Source organism: Ranitomeya imitator, chromosome 3 (assembly GCF_032444005.1).
Source record: "Ranitomeya imitator isolate aRanImi1 chromosome 3, aRanImi1.pri, whole genome shotgun sequence".
Taxonomy (NCBI): Eukaryota; Metazoa; Chordata; class Amphibia; order Anura; family Dendrobatidae; genus Ranitomeya; species Ranitomeya imitator.
In genome coordinates this window covers 32168646-32181686 of record NC_091284.1, presented here as the reverse complement: position 1 = coordinate 32181686, position 13041 = coordinate 32168646, and the positions used below count along the sequence as shown (strand labels likewise).

Below are 13041 nucleotides of genomic sequence, written 5' to 3'. Positions count from 1 at the left end.
GAGGCAGTCTCTGATGAAAAGATCTAGCAAGTCATACTCAAAGAAAACTTTAAAATTTATCTCTAACCCTTAGAGATCTCTGATCAAGAATACTGGGAATTTAATGTCTAGTAACCAATATCTCCATGAAGGGTTAGAGAAGACCTCTTGATGGTCTGCTCCTTTACTCTCATTTCGTCTGGTAGACCTCTCTTTTTTTAAGCTGCGTAACCACAAGAGATAATAATGCCTCTGAGAACGCACTTAAGAACTTCACATTTTATGCGCGTAGTTTAGGCAATTGAGAAAACCGCAGACTCAACCTCGGCCATACAGAGAACATCACTAAGTATGTTATCATTTAACCTCCATGTGAAAGCTTTAATAGGTTTATGCAGTGGAGAGATAGAACCAAAAACAGCTGCATGGTCGGATCAAAGAAATATGACGTCTTAGCATCTAAGGGAAAAATCTAACAAAAAACGAGACAGGAAGATGTAACCAATTCCATTCCTAAGAGATGGCCACCTTTTTCCCCATGTACATGTGTATAAATCTAGTCTTGCCAGCCAAGTGAGTGTGGTCCTCAACTCCTCTTTTTAGGTGTCTTCTTGAGAACGACACACTGTTGGCTAAAAGGACTAGAAGAGGAGGCGTTCCCACTAAAGAAACGCCGAACAGAAAGCGTAAATAACATAAAATTATTACCTTTAGCGGTCGGTTCAACAGTAATGATGTCGCTGCTGTTGCCTCTGCCGGCAGCAGTCACGGCCACCACCCACACACTGTATTGTCTGTTCCGGCTCAGGTTTGGTATTCGATAAAAAAAGGAGTCTGGAGCAGCTTCAAATTCACTGATGACCTAGAATTTAAACAAGATTGCTTTTATTTAAAAAAAAAAGAGAAATACAAGATTCTAATGTCGAGATCCTCATATACAAGTTAGTCAAGGTCATTTCTCGACTAACTGATGAGTTGGGGACTGGGAGAAGGAGATATAAGGACCCCGGTGGGCAAGCCAAGGTTCAGAAGATGTGCCCACATGTAAGTCAACCACGTCTCTGGCATCTTGACTTGCCAAATAGTGGTAATTGAAGCTCCATTTTATCAATAGGTGCGGGGGGTCGTCCACCTAATCATCACATGAATCAGATATGTCATAGGTTCACATTGCTGGAAACTTCAGAGTTTGGATGTCACTGATGTCCCAGATGGAAGTGAGCAACCTCAATCTCTAAATCTTCATGACCATCTTCCTCCATAAAGTGGACGCCAAATGACTTTTTCAAGCACATCTGTATGGTTACAGATCTCGAAACCCCTATCCAAGTGAGCTCTTCTCAGCAAAATGTTATCAACTACAAACATACAAGGTTAATGATCCGAACACATCAGAAAGCGGAAAGCCCTTTAAACCAACGTGCCGCAGACATAATCTCTGCTTTTCCTTTATTATAATCCTCCTAATTGCTTCGGGCAATGTAGTTTATATGTGAAGTATAAAGCCAAGAAAGTTGTCTCATTAAGGCATGATGGATTTTCCTTCCCACGTCTAAAGAAACATTGTGGGGTCATCGTGGGGAATGCAAAATTTAATTGCAGTACTCTGGTTATGAGCGGATCATTCTTAGTCTCAAAAAACAATAATTAAGAAGTTATTTATAGGTTTAAGAATGCCAAATACTGTTTAAAAATGGGTCAAGCAAATGGATGAAAAAAAAAATAGAATCTCCCTCCGCAAGTAGCCGTTTTGGTGCCCCCTTCACACCACTGGTTTGGTGGCCTCGTCAGAAGATTTTTTGGTTCTCCTGATTTTATAAGATAATTCTAGGATTGGCTTGTCTACCTGTCCCTAATTAATATAATGTCCCAGCTTAGCGCACATCTTTCTAGGAAATTCAGAGATGTTTTGGCCAACACAAATAATGTACATGGTTACCTCAGAAAACAACAAACCCAACGTTACAGGGGACGATATAAAAACCTCACCTGACCCTACCGCAAGGAGCAGAGAAGGTAAATATGGGAAAATATGGAGTCTACTTCTGTCATGACTTAACAAAACTGGGTTTTCTGCATAAAAAAAAGTTAAAAGTAGACACAACTTAAGGGGTCGTACAATATAACAAACTTAAATCCTAAAAATATGATTTCAGAGTGAAGAGCAAATACTAAGATTGTCTCTCGTTCTGGAGGACCCGTCTTGTCTTGCATTGCATAGACAACCCATTAATATGAATGAGTACAGTGCAATGCTTTATTTAACCTGTGGAGGAGCTGTAGGAAAATTAAACATTTTGTCAGATTCCTACAGATTACAGCTGATCGCTGAAGGGAACACTTATCGAGGGATCCTTCTAAAGGAATGTTCGCATGTTATGTTTTTGCACATTTTTTTTCTGCAACCTGAATACAATGCATGTAATTTTTGCAGTGTTTTTACTTGTCCTTTTGAGTGCTCGAATAATATGTTCGAGTCCCCGCGGCTGCATGTCTCGCTGCTATTCGACAGCCTCAAGACATGCAGGGATTGCCTAAGAAACAGGAAATTGCTGCATGTGTTGCAGCTGTCGAACAGCCGCATGCCGAAGTCACTCAGTAACACAGGAGCATGCTTGTATAACACCTTATCTGGGCACGCTCACTTATCACAAGTATGTACCCTAACGCTATGTTCACACGTATCATCTTTTTTTTTTTTTACGCGATTGTTTTTTTTCCTAACTGACTTTTAGAACTGCAGCGTTTCTGAAATCTGCAACATGTCAATTCTTTCAGCAGAATCTTTTCATCCATAGAAAGCAAGGAGAAAGTGAAAAAAATGTAAAAATGCATCAGTTATTTGCTGACTTTTTGTGAATAAAACAAACTTTATTAAATATGTATTGTAGACAAAGCCCACATAATTCGCACCTTTAAAAAAAAAATCACTGCCAAAAAACAGCAAAAGCACTGAAAAATGGGCATTTTGAACACAGCGTTTTCACTGCCAAGAGAGCAGGTTTTGGATGCAGAACAAAAATGAACTGTGTGAGAACACAGCCTTAGGGCTCATTCAATCGTCTATTTTTCTCGCATTAATTCTATCCGTGTTTTTCATAAATACAACTCATACAACATAGTCTATAGTGTTGTTCACATGTCCGTGGATTTTTCGGACCAAACAGTTGGCAAAAAATCACGAAGACATGTACAATATTGATGGGAGTCACAGATCAAACCCGCCAGGGCAAGTCTAGGGGTCTGTAAAGAAATCGGACAGCCTTGGATGGCATACATGTGCTGTCCATTTTTTTTATCACACTGTTTGATAAGAAAAGCTTCAGAAACCTCCTTTTTCATTTGAAAAAACTGATGAAATTCTGATGGTAAAAACTGACCAAACGCTGATGAGCATCGGATCAAAAACACTGATCAAACTCAGACGATGTTCTGAGTACAAGAAAAAAAAAATCACTGATGCCCGAATGGAGCAGGGACTGTCCATGGCTTAATATGCAAAAAGCTAGCTTTCCCCAGGTAGCCATGGGCCCAACGACCCCAGTGAATCTCCCCAGGTGGGTCTGGCACTAACATGGGGCAAATTCAGACCAGTATAGTTCTACTTTACCAGAGCCCATCCCACCTCAAGACCAGTCCTTGAAAGCAAATGTTACAGCTTCCAGTCATTGGTAGCCATAACGGAATGCCACTGCTACTCTCCAAAGCTAACCCATTGTTACTATCATTAAATATAATGATATATTTTATAAGCGTTGACTTCATGATCGTAATCCCAGAGGTACGAACGTCATTGATAAAGTACTTGAAGTTACCCCTTCGGTTGACGATGGACATGGCAGGTTGATGGAAGAGTTCAGAACTCACATGTTCCTGCAAAAATAATTCATCAACGTCTTGAAAATCTTCTGGGTGTATAGGATTCAATACTTCACTGTCATCTGCCAACAAGGAGCACATTAGTCACGTCTTTTGTCACTTTCATCATCTGAAGTCCATGATAGCTACTGTCCACACTTCAGCAATTTCAATGTCCAAACATAGAATAATAAAAACCCAATAAATTGAAGGTTGACCCCATTTTGTGAAAAGCTGAGCTAGGAGGTCCACTAGGTTCCTATATGAGGACTAGAGAAAAGGAGCCACATCAAGAGAGACATGTAACATACCCCCACTGAGCGCCCATGTCTGGACCTTTGGCCAACTAATGAGTTAAAGGTCATTTGTACGATACTACAATGCACAAAAGATCTGTAAAAATACCAATATAAAAGAAAAAAGCAATCGCGCTCTTTGGTGGTGGTCGTGACTTGTAACAGCTGAAAAGCAGAATGTGCTTTGCTATTGATGGGCAATCGTGTATGTGAAGAGCTGACGACCCAACATTCTTCTGAGATTTGCTCTTTACAAGGGAAAGAAAACCTCCAGCGTTAGCACAATTACCAGAACACATATGCTTGGGCAAATTGTATTTGGATTGGACAGCTGTGCAAAGCCTCTTAATTTGATTCTTTTATTAGATTACTTGTTTTATATTTAAACTTCAACTTGCACAATGTTGACAGGAGGAAGACGAGTCCTGAAGGAGCCATGAAAGAAAACACAAGTGGGATGGAGACGAAAATGTAAGAGCTGAAGAACTTCTGATATGTACCTGCTGGAAAGTGCAAATGTTAGGCCCAATTCTTGTATTATAGCCGTTATATTATAGTAGATATATTACTGTACATAGGGGCAGTATTATAGTAGTTATATTCTTGTACATAGGGGCAGTATTATAGTAGTTATATTCTTGTACATATGGGCAGTATTATAGTAGTTATATTCCTGTACATAGGGAGCAGTATTATAGTAGTTATATACTTGTACATAGGAGCAGTATTATAGTAGTTTTATTCTTGTACATAGGGGCAGTATTATAGTAGTTATATTCTTGTACATAGGAAAAGTACTATAGTAGTTATATTATTGTACATAGGAGCAGTATTATAGTAGTTATATTCTTGTACATAGGAAAAGTACTATAGTAGTTATATTATTGTACATAGGAGCAGTATTATAGTAGTTATATTCTTGTACATAGGAGCAGTATTATAGTAGTTATATTCTTGTACATAGGAGCATTATTATAGTAGTTATATTCTTGTATATAGGAGCATTAATATAGTAGTTATATTCTTGTATATAGGAGCAGTATTATAGTAGTTATATTCTTGTACATAGGGGGGCAGTACTATAGTAGTTATAATCTTGTACATAGGAGCAGTATTATAGTAGTTATATTCTTGTATATAGGAGCATTAATATAGTAGTTATATTCTTGTATATAGCAGCAGTATTATAGTAGTTATATTCCTGTACATAGGGAGCAGTATTATAGTAGTTATATACTTGTGCATAGGGGCAGTATTATAGTAGTTATATTCTTGTACATAGGGGCAGTATTATAGTAGTTATATTCTTGTATATAGGAGCAGTATTATAGTAGTTATATTCTTGTACATAGGGGGGCAGTACTATAGTAGTTATAATCTTGTACATAGGAGCAGTATTATAGTAGTTATATTCTTGTATATAGGAGCAGTATTATAGTAGTTATTTTCTTGGACATAGGAGCAGTATTATATTCTTGTACATATTCTTGTACATAGGGGCAGTATTAAACTAGTTATATTCTTGTACATAGGGATGGTATTATAGTAGTTATATTCTTGTACAGAGGAGCAGCATTCTAGTATATTCTTGTACAAAGGGGCAGTATTATAATAGTTATATTCTTGTACATAGGAGCAGTATAATAGCAGGTATATTCTTCTACAAAGGAGCAATATTAAAGTTATATTATTGTACATAGGAGCAGTATTATAGTAGTTATATTCTTGTACATAGGAAAAGTACTATAGTAGTTATATTATTGTACATAGGAGCAGTATTATAGTAGTTATATTCTTGTACATAGGGAGTAGTATTATAGTAGAAAAGAAAAAGCAACGAAGATCAGCTCACCTCCTCTCAGGCCCAGCGCACGGATCATGCAGTGCAGCAAGTAGTTTGAAGAAAAAGCAGAAGTCCAGCGCGGGTGATGTCCGTAAAAAATACCTTTTATTCCATATTCGTTAAAAGCACATAAATCCAAAGTCCATCTTCATATCCATAGACACAAAAACGGGTGATTCATACCAGTGACAGTCACAGGCTTAAAGTGCATTAAAATCATACGCGTTTCAACGGTCGTGCCTCCTTACTCATTGTGATAAAAATAAAATGAAAGAGGGCTGCCATATAGGACTAGGCCCATTAGGTTACACCCCCTGATCTTGCAGACAACAGAAACAGGGCAACACCTACAGGTAATTAATGAGTTTAGCCTGAAATTTGCATGTACAAATACTATGCTTAAGGCCGCCGTCACACATGCGAGTTTTACGGACGTAAGAGCGCAGAATCTACGTCCGTAAAACTCGCAAAAAATACGGCACAATTATTCTCTATGCCCCTGCTCCTATTTGCCGTATTTTACTGATCAGTATTATACGGCTTTCTACGGCCGTACAAAATCGCAGCATGCTGCGTTTGTCACCGTACTGCGCAAGAAATACGCCAATGAAAGTCTATGGAAGCGTGAAAAATACGGATTACACACGGACAAGCAGTGTGACTTGCGAGAAATACGCAGCGCTGTTAGAGAGAAAAGCCGGTAATTCAGTGCGGTGTACAGTAAAATCACACTGACAGCTTACAGTAGAATAGGTAGAATAAATGTGTACACATAGAATAGGTATATATATATATATATGTCAGTGAGACACATATATGTATATATATTAATATTTATTCCAGCGCTAGACAGCTTGAAAGCCGGTAATTCAATTACCGGCTTTTTCCTTCTCCTTCCTAAAACCCGACATGATTTGAGACATGGTTTACATACAGTAAACCATGTCTTCTCTCCATTTTTTTTGCAGATTCCACACTACTAATGTCAGTAGTGTGTATCTGCAAAATTTGGCCGTTCTAGCTCTTAAAATAAAGGGTTAAATGGCGGAAAAAATTGGCGTGGGCTCCCGCGCAATTTTCTCCGCCAGAGTAGTAAAGCCAGTGACTGAGGGCAGATATTAATAGCCTGGAGAGGGTCCATGGTTATTGGCCCCCCCCTGGCTAAAAATATCTGCCCCCAGCCACCCCAGAAAAGGCACATCTGGAAGATGCGCCTATTCTGGCACTTGGCCACTCTCTTCCCATTCCCGTGTAGCGGTGGGATATGGGGTAATGAAGGGTTAATGCCACCTTGCTATTGTAAGGTGACATTAAGCCTAATTAATAATGGAGAGGCGTCAATTATGACACCTATCCATTATTAATCCAATACTAGTAAAGGGTTAAATAAAACACAAACACATTTTTTAAAATTATTTTAATGAAATAAAAACAATGGTTGTTGCAGTATTTTATTCAACGCCCAATCCAGTCACTGAAGACCCTCGTTCTGTGAGTAAAAAAAACATAATAAACCAACAATATACTTACCCTCCGCAGATCTGTAACGTCCAACGATGTAAATCCTTCTGAAGGGGTTAAAACATTTTGCAGCAAGGAGCTGTGCTAATGCAGGCTGCTCCTCGCTGCAAAACCCCGGGGAATGAGTCTAAATATAGATCAATGAGCTATATTTAGCTTCATTTGCGGTGAGGCGCCCTCTGCTGGCTGTTCATAGATCGTGGGAAATCGTGGCTATATCGCTAAAAAAAACCTAGTCTGAACAACATCTTATCCCCCAGCCTCTGTGTTAGTGAGGACAAAAGGTTAAAAGAGAAAGAAAACTGGCTCAGTACTAAAGGCACATACAAGTGTGGGCACAATATCTGCACCTGCTGTAAATACATGGTGAACAGTAAGGAATTCCACTCATCTGTCACCAAAAAGACCTACAAAATTAACCACTACATTAACTGCAACACCTCCAATGTGGTGTATCTGATGAATTGCACCACCTGTGAGCAGCAATATGTGGGGTGCACAGGGGGTCCCCTGAAAGTGAGAATAAGGAGGCACCTGTCTGATGCAGTGAATAAAATCACCCATAAGACGCTTCATCCATAAACACAATGGGGATGTCAGCTCATTGGAGGTCCGCGGGATTGAAAGGGTTAAAGCTCCATTCCGAGGGGGAGATATAAAAAGAAAAATAACCAACAGAGAGATATGGTGGATGTATCAGCTTAAGTCCAGAGCCCCCCTAGGCATGAATATCCGGCAGGATCTTATGAATTATTATGAATGATAAGTTATAATTCTTGTATATATAACATCCATATAAAAGTCCATAGACTTTTTTTTTTTTTTTTTTCCCTCTTCCCTTTCTTTCTCCTGCCTTAAGCATAGTATTTGTACATGCAAATTTCAGGCTAAACTCATTAATTACCTGTAGGTGTTGCCCTGTTTCTGTTGTCTGCAAGATCAGGGGGTGTAACCTAATGGGCCTAGTCCTATATGGCAGCCCTCTTTCATTTTATTTTTATCACAATGAGTAAGGCGGCACGACCGTTGAAACGCGTATGATTTTAATGCACTTTAAGCCTGTGACTGTCACTGGTATGAATCACCCGTTTTTGTGTCTATGGATATGAAGATGGACTTTGGATTTATGTGCTTTTAACGAATATGGAATAAAAGGTATTTTTTACGGACATCACCCGCGCTGGACTTCTGCTTTTTCTAGTATTATAGTAGTAATATTCTTGTACATAGGAGCAGTATTATAGTAGTTATATTCTTGTACATAGGAGCAGTATTATAGTAGTTATATTCTTGTACATAGGAGAAGTACTATAGTAGTTATATTCTTGTATATAGGAGCATTATTATAGTAGTTATATTCTTGTACATAGGGGCAATATTATAGTAGTTATAATCTTGTACATAGGAGCAGTATTATAGTAGTTATATTCTTGTATATAGGAGCAGTATTATAGTAGTTATTTTCTTGGACATAGGAGCAGTATTATAGTAGTTATTTTCTTGGACATAGGAGCAGTATTATATTCTTGTACATATTCCTGTACATAGGGGCAGTATTATACTAGTTATATTCTTGTACATAGGGGCAGTATTATAGTAGTTATATTCTTGTACATAGGGGCAGTATTACAGTAGTTATATTCTTGTATATAGGAGCAGTATTATAGTAGTTATATTCTTGTACATAGGAGTATTATAGTAGTTATATTCTTGTACATAGGAGCAGTATTATAGTAGTTATATTCTTGTACATAGGAGAAGTATTATAGTAGTTATATTCTTGTACATGGGGGCAGTATTACAGTAGTTATATTCTTGTACATAGGAGCAGTATTATAGTAGTTATATTCTTGTACATAGGGGCAGTATTGCAGTAGTTATATTCTTGTATATAGGAGCAGTATTATAGTAGTTATATTCTTGTACATGGGGGCAGTATTATAGTAGTTATATTCTTGTACATAGGAGCAGTATTATAGTAGTTATATTCTTGTACATAGGGGCAGTATTACAGTAGTTATATTCTTGTACATAGGAGCAGTATTATAGTAGTTATATTCTTGTACATAGGGGCAGTATTACAGTAGTTATATTCTTGTACATAGGAGAAGTATTATAGTAGTTATATTCTTGTACATGGGGGCAGTATTATAGTAGTTATATTCTTGTACATAGGAGCAGTATTATAGTAGTTATATTCTTGTACATAGGGGCAGTATTACAGTAGTTATATTCTTGTATATAGGAGCAGTATTATAGTAGTTATATTCTTGTACATAGGAGTATTATAGTAGTTATATTCTTGTACATAGGAGCAGTATTATAGTAGTTATATTCTTGTACATAGGAGAAGTACTATAGTAGTTATACTATTGTACATAGGAGCAGTATTATAGTAGTTATATTCTTGTATATAGGAGCATTATTATAGTAGTTATATTCTTGTATATAGGAGCAGTATTATAGTAGTTATATTCTTGTATATAGGAGCAGTATTATAGTAGTTATATTCTTGTACATAGGGGGGCAGTACTATAGTAGTTATAATCTTGTACATAGGAGCAGTATTATAGTAGTTATATTCTTGTATATAGGAGCAGTATTATAGTAGTTATTTTCTTGGACATAGGAGCAGTATTATATTCTTGTACATATTCTTGTACATAGGGGCAGTATTATACTAGTTATATTCTTGTACATAGGGGCAGTATTATAGTAGTTATATTCTTGTACATAGGGGCACTATTATAGTAGTTATATTCTTGTATATAGGAGCAGTATTATAGTATGATTTTAATGCACTTTAAGCCTGTGACTGTCACTGGTATGAATCACCCGTTTTTGTGTCTATGGATATGAAGATGGACTTTGGATTTATGTGCTTTTAACGAATATGGAATAAAAGGTATTTTTTACGGACATCACCCGCGCTGGACTTCTGCTTTTTCTAGTATTATAGTAGTAATATTCTTGTACATAGGAGCAGTATTATAGTAGTTATATTCTTGTACATAGGAGAAGTACTATAGTAGTTATATTCTTGTATATAGGAGCATTATTATAGTAGTTATATTCTTGTACATAGGGGGGCAGTACTATAGTAGTTATAATCTTGTACATAGGAGCAGTATTATAGTAGTTATATTCTTGTATATAGGAGCAGTATTATAGTAGTTATTTTCTTGGACATAGGAGCAGTATTATATTCTTGTACATATTCTTGTACATAGGGGCAGTATTATACTAGTTATATTCTTGTACATAGGGGCAGTATTATAGTAGTTATATTCTTGTACATAGGGGCAGTATTACAGTAGTTATATTCTTGTATATAGGAGCAGTATTATAGTAGTTATATTCTTGTACATAGGAGTATTATAGTAGTTATATTCTTGTACATAGGAGCAGTATTATAGTAGTTATATTCTTGTACATAGGAGAAGTACTATAGTAGTTATACTATTGTACACAAGGGCAGTATTATAGTAGTTATATTCTTGTATATAGGAGCATTATTATAGTAGTTATATTCTTGTATATAGGAGCATTAATATAGTAGTTATATTCTTGTATATAGGAGCAGTATTATAGTAGTTATATTCTTGTACATAGGGGGGCAGTACTATAGTAGTTATAATCTTGTACATAGGAGCAGTATTATAGTAGTTATATTCTTGTATATAGGAGCAGTATTATAGTAGTTATTTTCTTGGACATAGGAGCAGTATTATATTCTTGTACATATTCTTGTACATAGGGGCAGTATTATACTAGTTATATTCTTGTACATAGGGGCAGTATTATAGTAGTTATATTCTTGTACATAGGGGCAGTATTATAGTAGTAATATTCTTGTATATAGGAGCAGTATTATAGTAGTTATATTCTTGTACATAGGGACGGTATTATAGTAGTTATATTCTTGTACATAGGAGCAGTATTATAGTAGTTATATTCTTGTACATAGGGAAAATATTATAGTAGTTATATTCTTGTACAGAGGAGCAGTATTATAATAGTTATATTCTTGTACATAGGAGCAGTATAATAGCAGTTATATTCTTGTACAAAGGAGCAGTATTAAAGTTATATTATTGTACATAGAAGCAGTATTATAGTAGTTATATTACTGTACATAGGAGCAGTATTATAGTAGTTATATTCTTGTACATAGGGGCAGTATTATAGTAATTACTCTATATTCTTGTACATAGGGAGCAGTATTATAGTAGTTATATTCCTGCACAAAGGAGAAGTATTATAGTAGCTATATTCTTGTACATCAGGTGAAGTATTTTTATAGGTATACGCAGAGACAATATAATAGTAGCCATATTCTTTTTATGTTCCTATAGGGAGTAGTATTGTATTTAGTATGTTCTTTATATACATCATGTAATATGTATAGTTATGTTTAAATGACTGCATTAAAATTTCTACCACTAACATTTAAAATAGATGTCAGCACTAGAGGTTGTGAAGTATTAACCATTTGTCTTAAATGTTTGTGTTTGCCTTTAATCAAGCAAAATGTGATTTATTTTTCAAATCTTGCATATAACAAGGTAGAAGATGGATGATCCTTCTAGGAGGTGACTAAAGGTAGGAGAACATCATCATTTAGACGTATTAGTGGGTAATAAACTTTCAAAAGACAAGCAAAGAAAAATGTACCCGTAATGGATTATAAAGTAGAAGCAGAGTGTTACTGCAAAGGACACAGACAAAAGAGAAAGGAGGGAGGGAGAACCAAGAGTGACCGAAACTTTCCATTTACCAAATGGCTTTCATGGTGCATCATCTAACAGTCAGCGACATAAAGGGGTTGTATAAAGAATCCAGCGGGTCTCTGGTTTCAATAATCCCCAAAATTCTAAAAAGGGCAAATCTAGAGGGACGTTCCAACTACAGCACCTATGGCAGGATACATGTACTATTGCTTGGCGGCAGTTCAAAGAATGAGCTAATATCGTGTCACATGGACTATCTGATTTTGTGATTTTTAAAGCACCTTGAATGGACACTGTGTAATGCTTCATTTCTACTGTGGTGGCGTTAAAGGGGATTTTACCAGGTTTCCACACATACTAGAGCTGCTTGCTGGGTATCTCAGAAGTATATACTGTATAGTCATTAGATTACATCCTGCAGTAAAGCATGGTTGTTCTGCCTTCACCACTCACAAGATAAAACTACTTTTAGTGGATATACCAGTTTAAAATGTTCAACAACTATCCGAATTCTCATGTTCTGTAACTAAGTATCCACTATTTTTCAGTGGCAGGCTCCTCTTCATCCGCATTCTGTCAGTACTATAGATGTTGGAACTTCCTCTCTCTCACTTCCCAGCGTGCATTGCTCCTGTTATTATTCAATGGCTTGACTACTCTGAACTGAAAGATGCCTCTCTGTTAGGTCTGAATGCAGTTTCATAGGAGCGCAGGGGCGAGATAAAGAACTCTCCAACTTACTGGAGCGATATATGGACCCACCAACATGTCCACTTCCTGTAAATAGACCGTCCCCCCCACTCAATGTACAAAG

The 13041-nt window shown here is 36.7% G+C and overlaps 1 protein-coding gene across 2 annotated transcripts in view; it reads right to left on the bottom strand.

The window, feature by feature from the left end:
- The window catches only part of DSCAM (DS cell adhesion molecule), a 570150-nt gene that overhangs the window by 126615 nt on the left and 430494 nt on the right, over window positions 1–13041 (bottom strand). For both annotated transcript variants that reach the window (XM_069760714.1, XM_069760715.1), the window contains exon 21: window positions 688–841. In XM_069760714.1, the coding sequence (XP_069616815.1) occupies window positions 688–841 (154 nt within the window). The remainder of the gene's footprint in view (window positions 1–687; window positions 842–13041) is intronic.